This window comes from Haliotis asinina, chromosome 6, assembly GCF_037392515.1.
Source record: "Haliotis asinina isolate JCU_RB_2024 chromosome 6, JCU_Hal_asi_v2, whole genome shotgun sequence".
Classification (NCBI taxonomy): Eukaryota; Metazoa; Mollusca; class Gastropoda; order Lepetellida; family Haliotidae; genus Haliotis; species Haliotis asinina.
The window spans coordinates 24,052,528-24,076,904 of record NC_090285.1 but is presented as its reverse complement, the minus strand read 5'-3'; the positions used below and the strand labels follow the sequence as shown (position 1 = coordinate 24,076,904).

Sequence of the window (24,377 nt, the reverse complement as noted above, 5' to 3'; positions counted from 1 at the left end):
AAGCTGCTGAATCATCCCATTTTGATAAAATCTACAAGTATGGGAAAGGCTGAGTCTGATAAAGTACAAGTAATCGTGAAATGGATCCTGTAATGGTTAGGGGACACAACTCCACACACCAATTGAAAATATTCTGACCACTGTCATCTACATCCCCCAGCTGTAGCGAGTAACTGGTGAGAATTACTTTCAACAAAAAGCTTAATAAATGCAACGAAACATTGTCAGTCGTCTGTGGAAACAGAATCAATGGAGTAGCACGGAAGTCAAAAGGGTGATGGAAATTACATGGATGGATAACTGAACAATGACACCAGGCGTTCATGACAAATTGTAATCATGTCCACATTCTACCAATGGCATCCGTCATTCACCAATTTTAAGATCATATACACTAATTCAAAAAATATCTCATTACACGTCATTACATGTCAGAATGACCTATCACAAGACTTTAACCTGTCGATGAGTAGAAGTAGTGAGTATGACAAACAAGAAGAAGAGACTATCCTATCAGGAGACCTCATGGTTTTTTCAGACCTCATGGTGCTGGTTTACAACTGAGGATATCCATTCCAGACCACACTTTGAAACATAGATACAAAATCTGACAACATCAGCTTATTCCAGAATGTAGCCTAGCTGACGGAGGTTGTCCAGAAGCCTGAAACTCTCCTCTGTAGAAAATGTTTAAGCCATTGAAGCGACAGATAGATGATGATTTTGATGGGATCTGCCATACATCTGATCACTTCATTCCTAATACTCTGTCTTATCTTAATTTTGAATACCTCTCATGTAAAAATGCAGATTTTGTGACTTACACGTAAAGAGAAAAACTTTTTAAAAAGTATGAATTAAAATGACTGAATAAAACTATGTAATTCCAGCACCTGTTGTATTAATAAGCCCACACTCAACACACTCTCACAGGGTTTACCGAGGATGACAAATTGAGAATCAACAGCCAGGAAACAACCAACATTCAGTATATCAACTTTACATGCACTATAAATGCAAAATAAGTGTTTAAGTCTCACACATCTGTTATTAATTCATTACATGAGACCTTATGACGAGGTTCTGAATTTCATACTGTCATAATCATCTGAATTCACTTTTTTTTCATTTCATTTTAACACTATTACCATCATCTGTTGTAAGAATGGCGCATCATCTGACTATGTAAACGCCTCAAGGGAAATCTGGGACAATATACAAAACACATCTGAGCAACCAGTGTCATCATATTTCAAATTAATAAATTCTACATTATTTACATTTCCTACGTTGTATGTACCTATTGTATTTCAATACAGACAAATAAGTAAGTGCGTCTTTGTGTGATATACACATAAGAAGCCAATGTTTAGAGCTATAATTTTTATCTCGGATAGTTTCACTATAGTCTAGTCTACACCTTATGTATCAAACATACCTTAGTATTTGTGAATCACATACAGAGAAGTGTTTGAAAACTTGATTTGTTGTTATATGATATAAACAGAATTACTCAAAATTTAATATCTGTTTTTGTTTTGTTTGCTGATAAATGCCAAATAAAGCATTACTTAGCAGCATGCAGGCTAGATAACAGGAGCCTGTAATAAGAAATCAAACAAGAACATTTAAACCAGTGGTTGCGAGTACTGATTGCCTACTATTAAGGTACAGTGACACAGTATGAAACACGACACATTGTTTGATACCCCAACCCAATGGGCACCATTTCCTCAAGTATACAATTTTTGCCTGTAAGCACCAAAGAACAAAATACAATTTACAGCCTGCTGGAAAGATAATGCCACCAAATTGTACAGCCTTCAGCTTTAATGTGTGCCATTAGTGACCTGACTTTATTTCTACTTCCAACCAAGAACAAATATGTCAGATCTACTTTCATCCAAATCACAGACACACTGCTGACTGAGAATACACTACTGTGAAATAACTGTAAGCAGCATCTAATTAGTTGTCAGATGAAGAGTGAGGACAATCCCTGTCAGGGAACCTTTTTCATTCCCTTACAGCTGTTGTACCATAAAATGGCATGAAAAAAAAAATTAAACACTCCTCCATAGGAGTTGCTTCTGATACAGATGCAAAATGACACAATATGTTAACACTGAAAAAAAAAAGACAGGTTCGCTTTAATCTCTTAACATATTTTTGAACTTGAATATTCAAGACTTGAAATTGCAATGAGTTTTTGGAGCAGCATTATTCCTCCCTATGCCATCATACAAGTCTTTGTTGTTTTTTGCTTAACTTTACAGAACCTCTGATGGCTTTTCCAACCCTTACTCATCAACTTTTTGTCAGTGGAAACCTCTTGTATTCAAGTCTAGTTGTGCAACATCGTGAAAGTTAATGGCTGGATTTCTTTCCTGCTGCATCACCTTGCATTACATACCTGATTCAAGGAGGATTCCATTTCCTTATTTATAGATCCCTAACCTGTTTTCTTTTAATTCTGCGCAAATAAAACTTGAGACTGACAGACGTTACGGCTGAAGGATTAGATGATGCTTCTAACATGACTCTCTTGTACATCAACTCTCTTCTACTGTAAGTATCTGTTCCCTTGAGGTTACGCCATCTTCATCCATGTACCTCCTTAAAGTTATAAAACTGATGATTATGACATTAATCAATAAACTTGAACCCGAACCCTGTGTGCTTACCAAAAACGAGACTGGATCCCAAGGAACCTGTCGAACAAGGTGACTTAGGATCAGGAGCTACGGCTCACAGTGTTTGCATCCCAGCTGGATGAATGACAAGGGCTTCACGTATTTGCCAACCTCTGTCATACTGCTAGAACACTGTTATGTGCAGTGTTAAACAATCCATCAGGTGACACCTGTCATGGATGTCTTCTGCTTCTGGGCCAAGATTTACAAGGCTCTCTTAGCACTAAGATAATCGTATGTGCCATACATTAACATTAACTTACAACTATCTTAGCGCTAAGAGAGCTTCGAAAATCTAGGCCCTGGTGCACAAGAATGGATTTGGTGCCAACAAACCAGGAATCAAATCTAATGGGAAGGATTGATTTGAGCCTTGATCCATCTCCGTATAGCAAGTGGCATGTAGCATAGGGCCAAAGAAGCTATCATTACCTATAGTTACATGGATATGGTTGAAATTATCAACAGCAAGCACAAACTGTGGTGGTGGTGAGGTCCTGTGCATAGCTAGAACAAAAAGGTTCTGTCACCCTTTTGTACCAGCCAATATTCCATTGTATTTATACTGATATTTATATTCATCATCTTACCATTATGTATACCATTTTACACCACTGCTTTTTTACCTCACCATTTCAGTTCATCATATCCACTACTCGCCTGTTGTAGTGCTCTTATCTGTTTATTTGATTACTATCTCACTGATTACTGAAATATATCTTGTTTTGTCTTGTATCATGTGTTTTACAATTTAACCAAATTTACCTTTGGGATAATAAAGTATTGTCTTATCTTATCTTATCTTATTATCTTATCTTATCTTATCTTATCTTATCTTATCTTATCTTTTCTTATCTTATAGAGTTTTGGTCACAAATCAGTTGAAGCTAAGCAAATTAGAGAAAGGAGAGTCCTTGGATGGGTGAACATGTTTGGCAGCTTCAGGTCTGTCCCACAACGAAGCAATATGTTATACATATGATTTCACCTTAGGCAAGTGAGATTGTTAAAAATTGCCTATGTTAGCCCAGCAGAAAATGGGTACCTGGTGAGATAAGTCATGTGACTATTAACCTTCTAGTGCCTTGGCTTATCCAAAGGATATAATAATAGTGCTTTGTGAAAAATATGCATCCTGGAATGGCTCTAAGAAAGTGTACTATCATAAAGTGTAATATTTCAACAACAAACTAAAGTCACTATAAAGTCACAGATTAAACAACATTTTCCTTCCAAACAGGTTGTGAGGCTTCACAAGGAAACCAAAAAAACACTTGGAAAGATAATCTGTAGACATTTTTTTAGGTAATTCCCCAAAGAATCCAAAATCTGTTTGACTTCTTATCATTGTTTCTAAAAACAATAGTACAATGTCTTCAGGAACATTTCACAGAACATGAAACTGAAACCATGCTTGAGACATACTGACAAAAGATTTAACATTCTGAGACAACAATGTCTTTGCTATTTTCAATCCCAGATACAACACAACCTTGTAATTCTCTTCAAATTGTTCATAGAGCTGGAAAATCACACATTTGGAAGGAACCACCAAGATTCATGTTTACAATTATCAAGTTTCATACTAACTACACCTGCAAAGTTAGATGAGACATACAGAATATGCTATGGAATCAGCTGAAATCTGATGAATTACACAGAAAAATATGTACAGATGAAAACTAAGATTTAAATTTGAAGACTCCTGGTCAATACTGAACATCCTGTCTTTTACATCCAAACGCATGTTTCACTGCTGTCTCAAGCATAAAACAGAAGAACAAATTTACTGTTAAGCAGCAGTGGAAGACATAAAATATGCCTCAAAAATCAAAGTTCATGTATTCTAACCAACAGAAACCTGAACCAATGAAATAATTTCAGCTGCAACATATGTCCTCATTTGACACATCCCTGTCCTTATCTGACTCACAAAACTACCATGAAGTCACACTGAAGGCCTTATTTGACTTCATACAATTGTGAGCGCCATCGTGCTGTTCTCCTCACAGTCAAAACAGGTAAACAGGTACTGTATGATGTGCGTACAACAAACTCCACTAGAACTTATCAAGACTGTTGCATGTCATCTCTGATAACAGTTCACCTTGAGCACTGTTACCAATCTGCAGCAACATAAGCTATATGCAGACACTTAGACCCTTTAAAAGTGTTGTGTCTATCTCAACCTGACCTCCCCACAACATAGATCTAATTAGGCACTGGCAGCTAGCACGTATCACCAGTGGAGTTACACCGACACTGTCCAACATACAAGATGACTTCAAAGCCTCGCTGCCACATGACTCCCTGCTGGAGGTGGCTGATTATGCCTCAATTAAGTTCCAGTTGAAATCAGGAGACCACACCAAGATATATCCTCATGGAAAGGCTTACTTTATCAGACCCTGTGATTATTCACTTAGTAGGAAAGTCTGCTTTTAAATTACAGTTAAAATATGTTTACACTATCCAACCTTTACTGAAACAATGTAACGATAGACACAACTCTACCTTTAATAACAGCTCTTATCAAACTCATATTTTTCCATAACCAAAAAATCAGTTTTAAAAATTCAACATCAAAGGCTGGTTTTGGAAAACTTCAAAGGACTTTTTAGCCCGTTATTCTGTTATTAAAATAGTAATAGTTAATATGGAATATGACAAGCATTTTTCTTTAGGCTTTAGTACAGATAAGACCTGTTCATGTCTGATACATCTCATTGTTTCACGTTTTTGTTGAAATACTGTGACCACAGACTAGAGGATTCCAGAATCCCCAAACTGTCTGCAATTTTTCACACCAATTATCCAACACCAGACAAAATCTAAAAGAACCCCTTGAATGATCAAACAAAGACTAAACAAGGGATCAATAAAGGAACAAGTTTGACCATAAGTTGGCCAATTATACGCCAAATAATTGTCATTAAATTACAATTACTAATCAGTCCACGAAGCTGGAAGCAAATTCTTACAGAATTTTGACATCGCCTAAAGTGATATGGAAAAAATGTCAGATAGACAGACTTCAAGTTTTACGAAGAAAAAAATGTGTATGCCAGCCATCCATGATGTATGAGGTCAGAGTCTATTCATGTCACAAAAGTAAAACAAACATTTCGCGAAATTCTATTAAATCATCCTTTTCACACTTGCTGGTTATACGTTCAGTTTTGATGTTGTTATAGGATCAAAATGTGAAAGTGTTAAAAGGAACAATCGGACTGCTGTCATTCATATGCACACTTTCAAAGATTGTAAAACAATTATAAAAAAACTTTACCAACTCTAAAATCTGTCATCATCAAAAAAGGCCTTTATCAAGTCAATACAGTTAAAGGTGCAATCACCAGGCCCTTCATCTTCACACAGAATTTAAAAACATGGCTGTTTCTATGAGCCACAAGTGGACTGAGAATGCTGTTCAGCATTCAGTTAATGTGCTACCACGAAAATACACCATCCGGAAAACATTTACCACATTACACACACCACTGTCCTGTTTGAAGAACAGGTATCGATGCATACCCAAATTACTTGATAACACTTAGCAGATGTGTCTGTACTCATGGGAAATCCATGGTTTTTTTCTTACTGAAAAGATAAATAATTTGTTCACTAAATCCCTCCATGTCTTATCATACTCATGAAGAAAGTGGCAGACGGATGGGTATTCACAATGACAGAATGTTTTTGTTGTGTGAAAAGTTGAAAATGCACACATAAAAACAAAGTACTCACTTTCTCTGGATCAGGAGGGCGATCTCAGCCTGCACATGGACATACTGTTCAGCCAGCTGAAAAACATTAACAAATGTTCAGTTGATGAAACGTTTTTCAAGACCAATCAGCAACAAGACAATAGTTAAAGTGTGAGTGGGCGAAGCAGGGAGGTTATGGGAAAGTTGCCGAGTTACAAAGTTGTACAAAATGAACAAGGAGTGCCAAGGTCATGTAGCTCACCTGTACAAGTAGGCAACAGTTTGAAACCACAGTGTCTGACAAGCTAACTTGGTCATAGGCAGCCTGACTTTCATTCAATTCATTTAGCTTGGCAAGGATTAATTTAAGACAGGATGATATCAGAAGAGGCCAAACAAGTGAAATGATTGAAAAATGAATTCCATGTAAATCTAATTATATCACAGAGGAATCCAAAAAGAGTACGGGCCCAGTAATATCTGGTTCCTAAATGTCACACTTAGTATACAGCTGTATGTTGTAAGAAAGGTTCCCTAAGATGTGTATTCTAGCAATCAAGCAATACATACATTCCTTAACTGCAAATCAGAGCGTAGACTAAACAATCCAATGATCAATAGCATGATCATCAATCTGTGCAACTGGGATACAATGACAGCCACCTAATCCCATAAGCTACATCTTATCAAAAGCATGGCATACAGAAGACCAATTCTAAAAATAAGAAACCAAAAAGGTTGTTATGAATCACATTGACAGAAGTGAGCAATCCTCCTATACAACCACTGAAACTGCATCCATATAGTTGCAGGACAGAATAAAAATACTGTTGCTGTTCCAATATCTTTAAGACTGTCCTGTGCACAAGTACTGTGACAAAAATCACACAAAACATATTTTGACCCATGTAGATGTCACCTCCCCTTCCAACACCAGACAATCTGGTGATGACATGTGTCAATCAAGTCAGCTAGTCTGATCAGCTGATCCCATTAGTTACTGATTACAACAAGCATGGTTCACTGAAGATCAATTCTAACCTGCATCTTCATGCGTCCTCAAGCATTATGCTCACACACAGACACAGAAACACATATGAAGCAGACACTAACTGCAGCCAAACACTGAGCTTCCTGTGTAAATCTGGCTGTTATTGATGTAAAAGGCTGGAGGGAAAAACAGTGAAATAGATAAAATCACCAGTCAAAGCTAAAAAAACATGAATTTTTCAAAGGCATTGTGTAAGTTCAAATTCAGTGAGGTGCTCGAAACACTGATTTCTAACACAAATATTTCAGTTTTAATTGTTAAATAATTTCAGTTTTAAGTATCTGAAAACAGATATCAGTGTTTTACACAGTCTAAGTAAACTTATCCTCAGTGCTTTTTGTTACACTCCACCACTGAGTCTAACAAAACCTAGTAGAAGGTCGCGTCAGGTAACCTTTGAGATTGACCAATCAGAACACAGCTTACCAAATCGCGACATTCACACATACCTTTTGAACTTTTTATCTCGAAAAGGTTCGCATCCGAACGATTCTGAATGCTATTTAGCGTACGCTCGCTTCCAGGTTATGCACACGGCGCATGTTACAACCATGACAACAGTGAGTAAACAGTCACTGAAAATAGTGTTTCTGGCAATATTCAAGGATGTCATCTTGCGGAAATGTTGGCTAATGGTAATCATGTCAACAGAACCCTCAAAGCGTATATACTGCTGGTCAAATAACTGTGTTATATACAGACTTTTGTTTGTGGAGAGATCTGTGTTGGTAAACAGAATATTTTGAAAGTCCCTCCGATCCCTAAATAGTAGCCATTGTTTGATTGGTTATATCTATTTAACCATCTCGTGTTTGATTGGACGGTTATAAGTCGCTCAAAGGTTACCTGACACGACCTTCTACTAGGTTTTGTTAGACTCAGTGGTGGAGTGTAACGAAATACACTGAGACTAAGTTTACTTAGACTGGTGTCTTACAATGCAATAAACTGTCTTACTCCTGTATATCTTCATGGGTGTCCATGGAATTCGGAGATCAGAATAATTTTTTCCACTGTTTCTAACAATATTCCAGCAATATCAGAGCAGGGGGCAAATGGGCTTCACACATTGAACCTATGGAGGGAATGGAACCCTGGTATAGTGGAATGAAGACAGAAGACAAACAGCATTCCTGTCATAACTCTGCCAAATTTCACTATCATTGGCACTGTCATCTACACAAGTCCTGTACACAGAATATATTTTGCCCCATATTTTGCCTCCACATTCCAACCGATTGCCTACCTCTGAATGGTTGTTTAACAGTCATTGAGGCAACAGGCAAGGCATCTTAATCCAACGACCTTCACCTTTTACTTTTCTGTTTAAAAGACAAAGAACCTGATCCAGAAAACAGTCAGACTAGGATATTTATACTGCAGGAGAAAAAACTTTCCTGAATATTTACCCCTCTACGATGAAAAATGACATGTTTCAAACGCTACATGACAGTTTTACAGATGAAAAATGTCTCCTTTATGTAATCTTCTCCAGGCATCAGAATCAGCACCTTGGGCTAGGACAACACAAACGTGGCTTTTTCAAATATCCACGTCAATTTTCAAAGATGAAGAACATTCATGTTGTCAGGAATAAATCCAATAACATAAATTGCTTCAGCTCCAAGGATATATAGTCAGTAAATTAATATTATTTGTGCCAGAGTATGTGATTTCTATTTCTGTAACATCACCAATTCATTTCAGTTTACTCAACAAAGACATTCATGATACCCACCTCATAAACTTTCAAACTCTAATACCAATGTTTAAACTTACACAGACAATGACAGACTATTTATAGTATAGTCTTCATTGTCATGTCCTGCATGCAATAAAGCCCCATGCTCATTTAAATGAATGCAATTTAATTGATTGTGTTCCCAGTAAAATAAAGCTAACTCATATGTGAACAAGAATTAAAGCTTTGTAAAATCAGAATGTTATTAATTTTCTCAGTCAAAAGCAACACTGTACCACTGCTTGGAAGAGCACTTGATTCTGACTGGTCAGGTCACATGGCTATCAACACAGATCAAAGATCAATAATTGTTAACTGAATATCCTTTAACGATCAATAAATATCAGAGAAGTAGCATTAAGTGAAAATGAACCCCAAACAGTCTGAAAAAAATCATATTTAACCTCATTCATGAATGAATTTAGTTTTATGACTGTTTTGACAATATTCTAGCAATATCATAGCAGGAGAAATCAGAAATGTGCATTACACATTGTACCCACGGGGAGAATCGGGATGATCAACAAACCCGTTACCCACAAGGCTACTCCACTGTCCCACATCACTAGAGAGGGTGACATATTTTTGTGTCAATTTCTAACAAAACACCATCTTGAGCATAACTTACAAGCAGTCCATGAATGTATAAAAGCCAACTTTAGGTAGTTTCTGAGTAAATTAAAACTTTATTTCATCACAATAGTCAACATGCCATACTATTAATGACATACTTTTCATGTTGATAATCACTAATGCTTTTGACCAATATTTCCGATCATCAATCTTATTCGCCAGCACTACAAAACACAATAACTACGTCTGAATAAAACATTGGATCTGACTGTCACATCACTGGAGATGCTATAGTACACTCTCTCAATTCTCCATATGCAACTTTGACATTATAGCCAAAGAATCAGTTTCAAATTTAGTTCAACAAGGTAAACCAGTAACCATAGTCTACAGAGAGAACAGAGAGCTTGCTTCCCAGGCTTGGTATACACATCCAAAGGCTACTGTAGTAATACATCTCCTTTTCCTATTTGTCCATTTACTGAATGGCATGATATACCAGTAGTGAAATTAGAAAAATAGTAGAAAGATAAATTGGATACTGACTGTTCAAGTAAGTCATTCCAAAAATGTCTACAATTCATGACTGAAGACAAAACCACTACTGTTGGAAAACTCCTGGCTCCAAGAAGCAATTTCAAGTTGACAGTTGAAACCTTAATAAATTATTAGTCATTCTCAGTGTTGTGGCTGTGTTGTAAGAAACCAGTGACTGTTGGACTACACGAAACCCTTCTCACGCCACCTGGGTGTCTTGCAATGTAGCATTACTGACAGGGTGAGTGAGTGAAAGCTACAACCAGTAACTGCTACTTCAGCCTTTTTTCAGCTGTTCACCTCAAGCATATTACTTCCAGGAAGACAAACTCATTTCCAAATTTTCAGCCAAGATCTAAGAAGCAGAAGCTTCCATCTTAAACAGCATGGCAATGATGACCCGGACCAGGACTCACCATAGCTAATTGTGTTCTGATGGGAAAGGCAATGTTCCATGATGTATAAGGCTTTTGACTTAATCTGTCCAGCATTTCTGTTTGGCTTCCCCTGCTGGCTGCAATGCCAACTGGCATGATGACGGCAAGTCACATGGAAAGATGGGCATGGGTGGGAAATGACAAACATCACCACCGCACTCTCCACAATACCATGTATTACATGCTGAGATCTCCATTAATCATGTTGCTTGGTCTACAGATGTCCATATGTGTTGGGGTGAACAGATCTTTGAATATTGATTTAGAAAACTAAAAGAAAACATCCATTGATCTGTATTTTTGTTTAAAACATTACATATGAACATTTCAAGACTATTGTGCTGTATGTATCAGCAATCACTAAACTTTTTAATTGGAAAAATGGTTGAATATGGTATAATAATATACATCATGGACAATTCATGGAATATTCTTTCTTAAAAATGTAATAGTAAATGAAAATGGGAAATAATTTTATTGCTGGTGTTTGATTTGTTTAATCAGGATTCTCAAAAGTAATTTAAATAAAAATATGATCTATCACTATGCAGTTCAGCGTCTAGCAATATTACAGCAAAATCACATCAAAGGACACCAGAATTATCAGGACTGAGAGATAACTGAAACAAATATGTTATTACTTCATACTTTCGATTGGATGTATTATTGTGAAATACTTACTGATGTATCTATCATTGATCATGTGACTGGTCTAAATTTATGGCCACAATCAACAATGTATCTGTTGTCGTAAATTATCAAGTCTGGATCAGATAAACCAATGGCTGACAGCATAAGCAGCGAGCAGCCCAGGCAGACAATATTACAACCGGAAGACTTCAGTCCACCTAGCACTATCCCTAGCACACGCAACATCCTCCATTATGTCCTTCACTAATCATGCTGTCATGGCTTCCACTTTCAAACACCTAATCATCATCAATGCCACATAAAAACTGAAGCTCAAAACGGGATCTGTGGATGGTGTACTCTCTTTTAATTGACAATGTTATGGTTAGTTAAAGACAAAAATAATATCTGTTTTCAACTCTGACGAGGTAGAGATGATAGACATCAGCTGTGGCAAAGAGTTTTGTTTCTCTAGGGATTTCAACTAACCACTGAAAAGTGACGTCTAAAATCCGTACAGCACTGAACTGGAAGTTCATTTTATAAAGGCATCTAAGTGCTACAAACCCGAATGTAGCAATAACTCAAGTCATACCCCAGTTGCCTGTATACAGTCAAGTCTTGTTAATCCAACTATTTATCTGACAATCTGCTTCATCCGATGCTACAAATTGATGGTAACAAACTGAATAAACGTAATTTAGTCTCATTTGTTTAGCCCGACATCCTTGTTAATCTGAGAGTTTGGTGTGCAACTGTATATGGACAATAGATTTGGGGTAAGACACAAGTGTTTCATAGTATGAACAACAATGGGATACACTCCGATCCTTAATTGCTGTTTCAACAACATTTGTCCACAATTCTACCAATGAGGCGAATTGTACCAGTGTCTTTGGCTATCCCACTGCCCCATATATCAGCAAGAAAGAATATCCTCTTGACACTGAAAGTTACATGAGCAGATATGTGCTCTTAATCAATACAGAAGCGTTCACATGGACAATATGTTGACTGACGATTCATAACACCTGAATAATGTATATTGTATTCAAGGAAGTGTTCTGTCAGTGAGGTAGCGTTTCACCATCCTAAATGATGAATCAAAGTTTCACTACTTTTGGACTTTTTACATCCTCTGCTTACTGTAGGGCTTTGCTGTAAGTGTACATTGGATGCTACCTGTCTACAAGCTCACATAGCACTTGCATAATGAGATATTTATGTGTGAAAATATAAATGTTATGGCTAAATATTGTCCTCACTGCAGCTGCACAAATCTAAAATTCAGCATTCTCTACCGACTTGTTTATTTTGACATACTGTATATTTCTTTCCCTTTCTAAATCACTTATCAGGTCAGCGGGATAGTGCTCAGCGTGCAGTAGGGCTGGGTTTAATTCCCCACATGAGTGCAATGTGTGAACCCTGGTGACCCGTGCCATGGCGTTGCTGAAATATTGCAAAATGCAGCATAAATCTAGACTCACTCACTAACAAATCTGTTATTTTTGGATATTTTATTGATGCCTCCAAAGTCAGTGCAAACTTTCAAAAGAAAAACAGCAGTTGTGCGCAATATGAATGCTTTAAACACACTTTCACAACACTTTTAATGTTTTCACAAACTCAGATTTAGTTGTTCTAGTTTTCAAACACCATGTCATTCATGAAAAGCAGTAAGCATGCCCATGACATCTTTACAATGATTACTTGGGAACTGACTGTTTCCACGGTGATGTGAAACTACACTACTACACATCCAACAGTCCAGTGTGATGTCAGAACGACTGGGATGTTCATCAGTCACTGGGCCTTACTTCACTGAAGTCATTGAGCTCTACAGCCAGAAACAGGGAAATTCAACAGCAGCCTTACATTTGGAAATATTCAAGTCATGCCAAGTGCGTTCCAAGTAGAGTGATTTGATGTATGGCAAGACATACTCAGAGGTTGATGAAACATGACCCGTCCCCTAAGAGTTGGATGTCTGTAACAACACCACCCGCTACCATAATACAGACAAATTGTTCCATGTATTGAGCTGGTACATTATAAGACGAGAAATCTAAGACGTCCCCCAAGTCATTATTCACCATTTGCCTTGTGTCGGAATACCATGGGAGGTGATCAGTTGTAGCATACAGACAATCTAACCTGCATTCAAGTTCATAGTGACAAAGGCAGATTCACTTTCATAGGTCATATGTAGGTGAGTGAGTGAGTGAAAGAGTAAGGGATGGAGGGACTGAGTCAGTCAGTCAATCAGTCAGTGATGTGAGGAGGTGAGTGCTAATGGGGCATGGGGTTCCCTCCCAAATCTAATACAATAAATGCACTGCTTGAACATTTCACAAATGTACTGGTCAGAAACATGACTGACAACCCATCACTATGTCTGTACATTGTGAACTATACATTGCTCAGGTGACCTTAACTCTCATACTTGAATACAGCACTAAGATCACTTTGTAGACCAGCAGCCGAAAATGTTCAGTCTGAAATTAACACCATGTGTGATTCTAATCTATATTGTCAAACCAAAGAACGCCACTCTATTCCTCAAAAAGAACATTAGTATGTTGAAAATAGACGCCTTTAACCACAGGCTAATGAAAGAGATACTAATTATTAAAACAATGTGTTACAAGTAATAAACTCCACACCTTCAAGTTAAAACAGTGAAACATTCCACAACTACGTTCTCGCCATGTGCACTGGCGTAATGAATTTCATCATGAAAACTAACAAATTACCCACACTGCCAAGTAATTAGATTTCCATTGTCGCAATTCAACATAACACCATGATCATACATACTGGACAATGAAGATGATGCATTAGTGGCAACACGTTAAGGTTGTGTACATCTCTGCAATAGAGAGCCGAGTGATGCCATCAATCCAAACAGATAGCATCAGCCAATGGAAGTGCTGTGATATCTTTATTACTTCCCAGCTTGTGTGGATACTATCTGAGACCCTGTGTGACAGTTGCTTGAAAAGGGCACTTTTCAGACACAGGGGAGCCAAACAAAAGTGTTCAATAAACTCTGTAACTCCCAGAATCTCATGGCTTCCGGAAGGTTGATCATCCATGAGTGATACAGTCACTGACAAAAACTGATTCCCTCATATGTATCAGCTGTATGAACTACACACTGTGTCACAAAGCATACATAAAATCTATATCATCATCATGTTAAGTATTTTGATCATAACAGCATATTCATCAAAAAGAATTAAGTGGATTTCACTTTGACCAACCTCAAATTCAGGAATGTGATAACAAAATTAGTTCAGATAAAAGGATCTTAATTAATGACTAATTAACAAATTTTTTATGTGGAGTTCCCTTCCTAACCACATTAGATTATACTTTACCCAAGACCAATAAATGTCAGGTCACAGCTTGAGGCACTGCCATCAGGAATGAACAGAATGTAACTTCAGTGTAGCACCATACATCACGCAATTTTGTTCCTTTGTAAACACAATACAACTAGAATACAACAGCTAAATAAAAAAATGTTGTGATTCCGATTACACCTCTTTGGAATTTAGGGTAGGTCGGATTTGTTTTTTTTTTTTAACTTTTTTAGACCAAAAGTATGAAGTACTAAAAGTAATAAATATTTATCAATGTGTAACTGTTTATTCAATGAAGCTTGTGACCATCATGCCAACCTTCTCGATCAGAATGACTGATGTCTGTCATTGCTGGGACAAAAAACACAGTATCTGTGAAAGCTTATTTTATTCACACCGCTTAAAAAAATAGCGTCAGCACCAAAATTCAAGGATCTGTCAGGTATTCTGACAACATTTTTTGGGCAAATGGAAAATATAGAATTTCAGTTTATTTATGTCCCAATTTTCCTATCAATTAATTTTTTCACAATGAATTTGTTTAACTTGAAGAACTTTTGATTGCTCTGAGTGATGTGAAACTACCACCACTTTAAGCATGTACTGGTTGCATGAGTATGTGTGCTATATAAATATCACATAAATAATAACAATTCTGAATACTGAATCAATATCTGATGTTGTGTGCAAAATTCCCCATATGAAAATATACTTTCGAATGTATTGTAAAAGTGTCAATGCAAAATTAGCCTGGTGACACTTTGTATATAATTCCTCACACTAAAATGCTATTTTGGAGAGCAGTGTATAATTCCCCGTACTAAATGAAATTTCTGCTGTATGGCATAAAATTCACCCACATTAACATTCTGGTGTGTTGAGTCTGGATTAGAGTAGTAATGTTGATGAAACCAAGAAACAGGAGATGGTCCCGACAAACTTGAAACACTGCCAAGCAAACTGGAATTCAAAACCATGATTACAGGATCCTGTCATGCCAAGCATACACAACTCTGTACAGTGATTTGCAGCTCAAAGCTTGCCTGGTGCAAATACCTGTTCCCACTAGTACCGAAAAAGCTGTTTCCAGCCCTGTGTACCAATGTTAACTTTGTGCTGAATTGTCTCACCAAACATCAAATTGTTTGTTGGGGCAATGGGGTAACCTTGAGGTTAAATCGTTCGCTCATAACGATGCAGACCTGGGTTCAATTCCCACATGAGTAAAATGTGTGCAGCCCTTTTCTGGTGCCCCACCACTATGATACTGCTGTCCTATTTTGATAAAAGCAGTGTGTTACTCAACACAGATTTCCCAACAAATCAAAGAAAGAGATGAACTTTGAATTTACTCATCACTGCATTATACCAAACGGATTTGTTACTTCAGTGATCCACTCCTTACGTGCTGATGTATGCAAATTAGTTTGTACTGTGAGGACAGCTTGACAACCAACAGCTGCCAAACTCAACTCTCGAATACAAAATACTCAACTCTATTTTTCCTGAGTATGTTGAGTAACAGGGCATAGCTAACTGTTGTACCAAACTGAATAAAACCTTTCAAATCAATCTCAACTTTAAATGAGGTTTATGGAAATTTGAGTGAGAAAAGAACAATTTTGATTTATGTGGCAAAAGAATTAAGACAAGAAGTCATCTCATCTTCAGTTTCAGCAAGGTGACAAATAACATTCCTTCCTTCAATGTCAGATTTCAGAGCCAATAAGAGAAACAATCCACTACTTGGAGTGGAGACGCTCGCTGGTATAACACAGGATATTGCACCGTATACTCAGTTGCTATCTTGGTAATTAGGAACCCCAACAGTGTGAATCGCAGGTAATGGCACTACATCCCATAGCATCCCCATCAAAACAGCCAAACATCCCTTTCCTTGAAAGTAAACCCAAGTGACAGCTTTTCCAATGATCCATCAATTCTTGAATTTCATGAAAAACAATTCTCAACAGACCCATAGCTTAAAGTCTTTCTGCAGGCCAGTAACAAATTGTTTGTCGATGAACTACTATAATTTTTGTTACTACACTCCATTTTTTTCGCACTGTAGCTCCAGACAATGCCTGACAAACGTGGGTAGAAAAAAAATATTCTAACAGCAACAACCAGTTTCAAGGTCAAATTGAGTGTTGAAGACAAATGTAAGCCAGTACGGTCTCTCTTCCTGCAATGATAGACTTGATGGATTGGGTAAAAAACATGTACAACAGATAGGAGGTTCGTTGTTGCCGATCCCTGTCAGGTTTCATTTGGGTTTCCTGGTGATTTCATAGCATTAGTCATTGAGCAACATCTGCCGGCTGTTTCCAACTGTCCCTTGCTGCCTTCAACACAGACATACAACAACTTTTCCGGGGATTGTAACTTGGGTCATTTGAACATTTTAGAGCTAATCAATACCTAACAAATTAAAGACTTTCAGTGAACGTTCACATTTCATCAATTTCAATCATGGAATGGAAGTTTAAAAGTATGTTGCATCACAGTGACGAAAGAGGGAGTTAATCGAAGCTGCTGTGATGGTTAGTGACGACAATGAGACCAACCTGGTCCAAGCTACCTTCACACAGTAAATGCAAGAGGCCATAATGACAGATATTGAGGGCAATGAGACCAACCTGGTCCAAGCTACCTTCACACAGTAAATGCAAGAGGCCATAATGACAGATACTGAGGGCAATGAGACCAACCTGGTCCAAGCTACCTTCACACAGTAAATGCAAGAGGCCATAATGACAGACACTGAGGGCAATGAGACCAACCTGGTCCAAGCTACCTTCACACAGTAAATGCAAGAGGCCATAATGACAGACACTGAGGGCAATGAGACCAACCTGGTCCAAGCTACCTTCACACAGTAAATGCAAGAGGCCATAATGACAGACACTGAGGGCAATGAGACCAACCTGGTCCAAGCTACCTTCACACAGTAAATGCAAGAGGCCATAATGACAGACACTGAGGGCAATGAGACCAACCTGGTCCAAGCTACCTTCACACAGTAAATGCCAGAGGCCATAATAACAGACACTGTGGGCAATGAGACCAACCTGGTCCAACCTGGTCCAAGCTACCTTCACATAGTAAATGCAAGAGGCCATAATGACAGATACTGAGGGCAATGAGACCAACCTGGTCCAAGCTACCTTCACACAGTAAATGCAAGAGGCCATTATGACAGATACTGATGGCAATGAGACCAACATGGTCTAAGTGCAAGAGGCCATTATGACAGACACTGAGGGCAATGAGACCAACCTGGTCCAAGCTACCTTCACACAGTAAATGCCAGAGGCCATAATGACAGATACTGAGGGCAATGAGACCAACCTGGTCCAACCTGGTCCAAGCTACCTTCACATAGTAAATGCAAGAGGCCATAATGACAGACACTGGGGGCAATGAGACCAACCTGGTCCAAGCTACCTTCACACAGTAAATGCAAGAGGCCATTATGACAGATACTGACGGCAATGAGGCCAACCTGGTCTAAGCGCAAGAGGCCATTATGACAGATACTGATGGCAATGAGACCAACCTGGTCTAAGCTACCTTCACACAGTAAATGCAAGAGGCCATAATGACTTCACTGTTAGAGAAGTTGATCAAAGTTAGTACAAAGTTACTTTTGAGGTCACATTGATAAAACGTCTATGACAGTTACTGGAAAGGGACTAACTTGACCTCCACTGCCATGTGGGCATTACTGAAAGAAATCACATTGATCCAATTGATACAATGAAAGCCACAGTGATAAAACCAAGTTAATCAAAGCTAAAACAGTTACTGCAAGTGGACCAAAATGATCATAGTTACCATGACTGTTTTAATGAATTGGGGTCGCGTTCAGTCAAGTTATGTTGCATGCTGCAATGTAAGTGTTACTAATAGTGGGCCATGCTGATTCAAACAGCCTTCAAGCAAGGGTTGCTGAACTACAGGGTAATTTTATTACTATTGAAGAGATAATGAAAAAGGTGAAGAGACAGAAAGGGGACAATACTCCTCATCAGGATGAGCCAGTGTAGTTTTACCCTGTTTTCAGCAATACTCCAGTAATAACATGATGGGGGACACAAGAACTGGGCTTCAAACATTGTACACTCATGGTTTATCAGTGGGCCGCAGATGAGAGAAAATATCAAATATCTTTAATTGTCAAAATAACATAAATACTGTAAAACTCCCATGGCCATTTTATCACTATTCATTCAACTGTTTGTATCCTTCTTTTTCCCTGATTGAGATTAACATAGCCTTTCAATATGTAATCAAGGGTGGTGGGGTGGCCCAGTGGTTAAAGCAGTCTTTCATCAAGACTCAGGTTTGATTCCCCGCATGGGTACGATAAGCGAAGCCAATTTCTGTCCCCTGCTGTGATAGTGCTAGAATACTAGCACTAACGGCATAAAACCATACTCACTCAGTTAGTACCCAAGTATCACCATTACAGCTGTCAAAACATTTTCCAGTTGTATACAAAACTAGATATCTGTCCATTCTCTTTACAATAAAAATCCAGGGTCCATTTGCACTAAGGCTCTGTTCTGCCCCAGTCTAAATGTCACAAGGCTAAAATAACTATCCAATCAAATTACTCACATCAGTGAGAGACATCCTACCCTATAATGATAACGGGAGACATGACGTCACATCCAGGAAGAATTCCAGTGGCAAACAAACCCAGGGTTCTCATGACAATAAAACTGTGAGAAGCACAAAATAGTGGGTACTCAAGGTAGGTTTCACTCACAGATACAGCATCATCTTAACCAACTGAAGAGAACAGAATAACAAATAATCTGTCCTATCAGGAGTGGACTAGAAAAAACACTTATCAATGATTCATGTCAGGGACTGCATACAGGTTTATTTTCCATCAATTAGAAAAAATTCCAAGTGACATGGGCACAGATAGATCTCAGCAGATGTCTAACAGACTGAAGTTCTATTCTGATAGCGGAGTGCAGAAAGCACAGACATCCTCATCACTAAAACATATACTACTGACTGACTTCACAACCATGAGCATCAAGATTCTCCACCACTGTAACGTGGTGGGATTTTTAAATAAAGCACACTTGAGTAGTGGAAGATAAGATGCTGTGTATGGCTTGATCACCTCTCAGATCCTCTTGGGAAAGCTGTCTTGAGTGGTAACATTGCAAAAAACATTAACTCAATTACAGATTCAGGGAGTATTGCAGCTGCCTCAATATCTTCAAATCAAATTCTAAATCTATTCAAATCTGCCTGTGATGACATAAAACCTCTTTTCATATTTTCTTTGTTACCAATCACGTGGCGGACTAAATATTTTTTAATATTCTTAAATATGAAAGATCAAAAAATTTCTTGCTTAACTTCAATTCTGTTAATGCTGTACATGACAACATAATACCACACAAATGTTACGTTTTATTCTTAAATATCAACATCTATAAACTTTCAACTATGTCAGCCCATCTGTCTGAACAACATACATTTAATAACATAAAAAAAAAGTAATCAAAAATAAATAAAAAGTAATCAAAAAGTTAGGTTTAAATTAAATTTAAATGCTCTGTCAAAAGACATTGCCCAACTGACACATAATTTGAAAGTGATTGACAAATCTGATGAAGCATCAAACAAAAACTAATCAATCTGGAAGAAACTGAGGGAATATGTGAGGACACTGGAAGTAGAACAAAGTCAGACCAGTCTCCAACACAACAGGTGACCTGGTTCATTGAACAAACCCTACAACACAGCAGTCGCATCAGTACAAGCTCAATGTCCATCCTCCTGTCCGTCAGCTTTTGTAAACAGCATTTCCGCGACAGACATTTATTTCCTACCAAAGGGCCAGCAGTAGCCTTGGGGTTGGATCGGAAGCGGCCTTATGTCTAATTTGTAGAAGCAACAATTGACTGTAGGGTGTTCTGAGACTGCTAAGGGTCCAGTTAGCCTCCTTCTGCTCACTATGGACGGCGGTCAAGGGAAATCACCAACGACAAAGTTCTGGACATGACTTCCACAAATCTAGCAATCTCGGCGACATTTTACCACAAACTGCTAGAAGCAAGGACCTAATCAATAGGCAATCATGTATCGCTTCAGTTTGGAAGTTGTGGGATAAAGGACTCACAAAGACATTCAGAACTTTGTTGTTGAAAAAACTGAGCCAGGGCTCTAAAACCAATCATGTAGTGATTCAGCTTGCGTTGCCCTAAGTTAGATGAATTGCTGCTTCACGACCAGTTTTTAAAAGACCAGCATTTTGAAAGGGTTCCTTCTTTTTTACTACAGTGATACATATCAATTTTAAAATCAATTATAGTTAAGTGCTGGTAAAGTTTCAATTGAAATCTTACATTAAAAAGTGAACTTGCAAAGGAGATATGATTAATAATGGAACATTTTCAGTGACAGTGTATGTGTGAAAATTTTGACAGCTTAGCTTCAAAAGATACATACAGGCATAGTGATGTATGTGTGAGGACTCTAATTAGACCTGTAGGAATTTTAAGGTTTCATTACAACATAACGCATAATTCATCAATCTCTCAGACTTCTATTCTGCAAATACCACTGCTGCAGTCTGCACTTGTTCACATGCATGCCGCTGAGTGAAATCATTGTGTATTCATCATCTGAACAGTGTTTGTGAGGAAAGGTTGTGGCAGCACCTATGTCAAGGTAGTCCCTAAATTCTCATCTGCCCACACAGTACAGGAAGTTAGAATCTTCCTGGCCAAAAAATTGATAACAAAATAGAGGGTTCCACAGAATGCAGTCATATCTCTTCCCTTCAAGGACAAGAGACCTATTTAACCATGGGTCCCTTATACAGCAACACCTCTACCCTTGAAGGACAAGAGATCTGTTTAACTGTGTATCCCTTATACTGGAACACCTCTACCTTTGAAGGACAAGATATCTATTTAACCGTAGGTCCCTTATAAAGCAACATCTCTACCTTTGCAGAACGTGAGATTTATTTAAATGTGGGTCCCTTATACTGCAACATCCCTACCTTTGAAGGACATGAGATTTTTTTAAACTGCAACAACACCTCTACAATGAAAGATATAAGAATACATAATGGTTAATCCCATTCCTCATTTCTAGGGAATCTTAAGAATGGCTTGAAGGAAACATTTTCTAATGATAATGATTACTTACTACAACCTCACAGCACTCAACTAAGAGTAGAGAACAAGGACTACCCATCTGAACCTGTCCATGGCCATGTCTCCTGAAGGACCACCAGTTGCCTCAATCTCATTCACAATGCAGCTGACAGCAGTAATTCACAAACTAACATGTTTCTGTTTGCATAATCCATTAAAGGAGTGCAAATCACAGCACCCAAACCTTAACAACAGTCCAACATGTTTATGTCACAGCCTAAACAGTTATGCAAATTCAAGGTGTTTGATTATCTCAACATGTGGCCATAGTGCAGTTGTTGGTGGCCATGAGATAATTGATTTCTTGCACTAACCCAGTTGGGATAACTCCGGGCTCCAGCTCGGACACAATCAACTGCATATTCAAATCAATGAGTGTTTCAAGATGCAGTCAGTAATATTCCAGTAATCTCAAAGCAGCCAGTGCATGATCAAATCTGTGTCTGAAAGCATGATCTAGGACCAATTCCATGAAGATTACCAATCCATAAAGTCTTTAAGTTTGATCACCCTATCCTTCTCAACTTTGAGTGAGTGAGTGAATGAAACTTCTACTTTTATCAATATTACAGCAATAGCAGGGGACTCCAGAAATTGGCTTCACACACTGTACCCACATGGGGAATCAAACCATTTCTTCGGCATCATGAGCAACCACTATGCTAACCTACTGCCTCTGAACTGTGATGAGATTGGAACTTTGTTTCCAATTCCAATCTCTACCACATTGAGCTTTTAGATACATAACCGTATCAAAGTCTGTTCCTGAGTTCACACTATTTCTAGCAATCTGCAATGAAAACATCACACTAAAAGTAAGATTAATCCTCTCAAATGTCAACAGGTAAACTGAATGACTGACACATTCAAAAGCCTCAAAGCTAACCATCCTGCTTCACTGAAGTTTCAGTTGGCATTGTTACCATGGTTACTGGAAACAAGGCGTCCAAAATAATCTGATTCCATGTCAGTTCTTCAACAGGAAGGAACTGACTGAAGACCAGCCTATCTAACCTATGAGAACAGCTCAATATAGGATTCACACATGCCAGCATACCAAGTGTCATCTGGATTTCATAAAGTCAGATTTCTTATTGGTTATTGTCCAAAATTCCTGTAAAAAGTCTCTTTATCTGTGCATTTGAAAACAAGGCTCCCACCTGATGGCAAATGCTACAATAGTTTACCTTGGCCCCAAGCTCCACACACTGGCATATCTGAGGACACAGTGGTCCTGCTTCCAGGGAGAAGCACGTGCATGCCTGGTGCTGGAGTGCTTTAATGTCGACTGATGTTACGACCAGTACACCTCTTCAGCATAACTAACGCTCTTCCTTGATAAGAAATAAATTGTCAACACCTGATTGAAAGACATACCAACTTATTGTTCATCCAGCACAGGATTCTGTAGGAAACAGATCACGATACTGAAAAGCGGGAACCCCTCTCCCAGTGGCCTCATGATGCACCAAGAGGCATGTGCCTAGCCATGCTTACAACATGGTTGTACTTCCCCATCAGACCATACTACAAGAGTCTTCCATCGGTCCCCTACTGGGCTTTGTTCATCACAACTAGGTCTTTGTTCAGGATTTCATGTTCTCACCATACTTGCATACCTTCCAACTTTTAACCTCACTTTGGAAAATGGCATTACACTGAAGCATACTACTCACAACCATTCATACTGACAGTAATGATACTGAACATCTTGACACTGATATGACATTGAATCACACTGAACACCTTCATACAGAAATGCTACTGAATCATACTGAACACTGTGATACTGAGATATTGAAACAAACTGAACATCTTGATACTGAGATCATACTGAATCACACTGAACATCTTACCAAGATGATACTGAACCATACTGGACACCTTAATACTGAGATGATACTGAATCACACTGAACACCTTATATTGAACCATACTGGACACCTTGATACTGAGATGATACTGAAACACACTGAACACCACCCTATACTGAACCATACTGAACACCTTGATATTGAGATATTTAAACAGTGAACTCACTGATACTGAGATGACATTAAAGTAGACTGAACACCTTGATACTGAGATGACATTCAAGAATAGTGAACACCTTGATACTGAGATGACATATTAACAGTGATCACCTTGATACTGAGATGATATTTAAGCAGTGTGAACATCTTGATACTAAGATGATATTTAAGCAGTGAACACACTGACACTGATACGACATTAAAGCAGAGTCAACACCTTGATACTGAGATGATATTCAAGCAAAGTGAACACCTTGAGACAGATGATATTTAAACAGTGAACACCTTGATACTGAGACATTTACGCAGTGAACACCTTGATACTGAGATGATACTGAATCCTACTAAACACCTTGATACTGAGATGACGTTCTAACAGAGTGAATGCCTTGATACTGACTTGACATTCAA

The 24,377-nt window shown here is 38.2% G+C and overlaps 1 protein-coding gene across 7 annotated transcripts in view; it reads right to left on the bottom strand.

The window, feature by feature from the left end:
* The window catches only part of LOC137286451 (mitogen-activated protein kinase kinase kinase 7-like), a 68,024-nt gene that overhangs the window by 10,998 nt on the left and 32,649 nt on the right, over positions 1 to 24,377 (bottom strand). For all 7 annotated transcript variants that reach the window (XM_067818324.1, XM_067818326.1, XM_067818322.1 and 4 more), the window contains one exon: positions 6,441 to 6,496. In XM_067818324.1, coding sequence (XP_067674425.1) covers positions 6,441 to 6,496 — 56 coding nt within the window. The remainder of the gene's footprint in view (positions 1 to 6,440; positions 6,497 to 24,377) is intronic.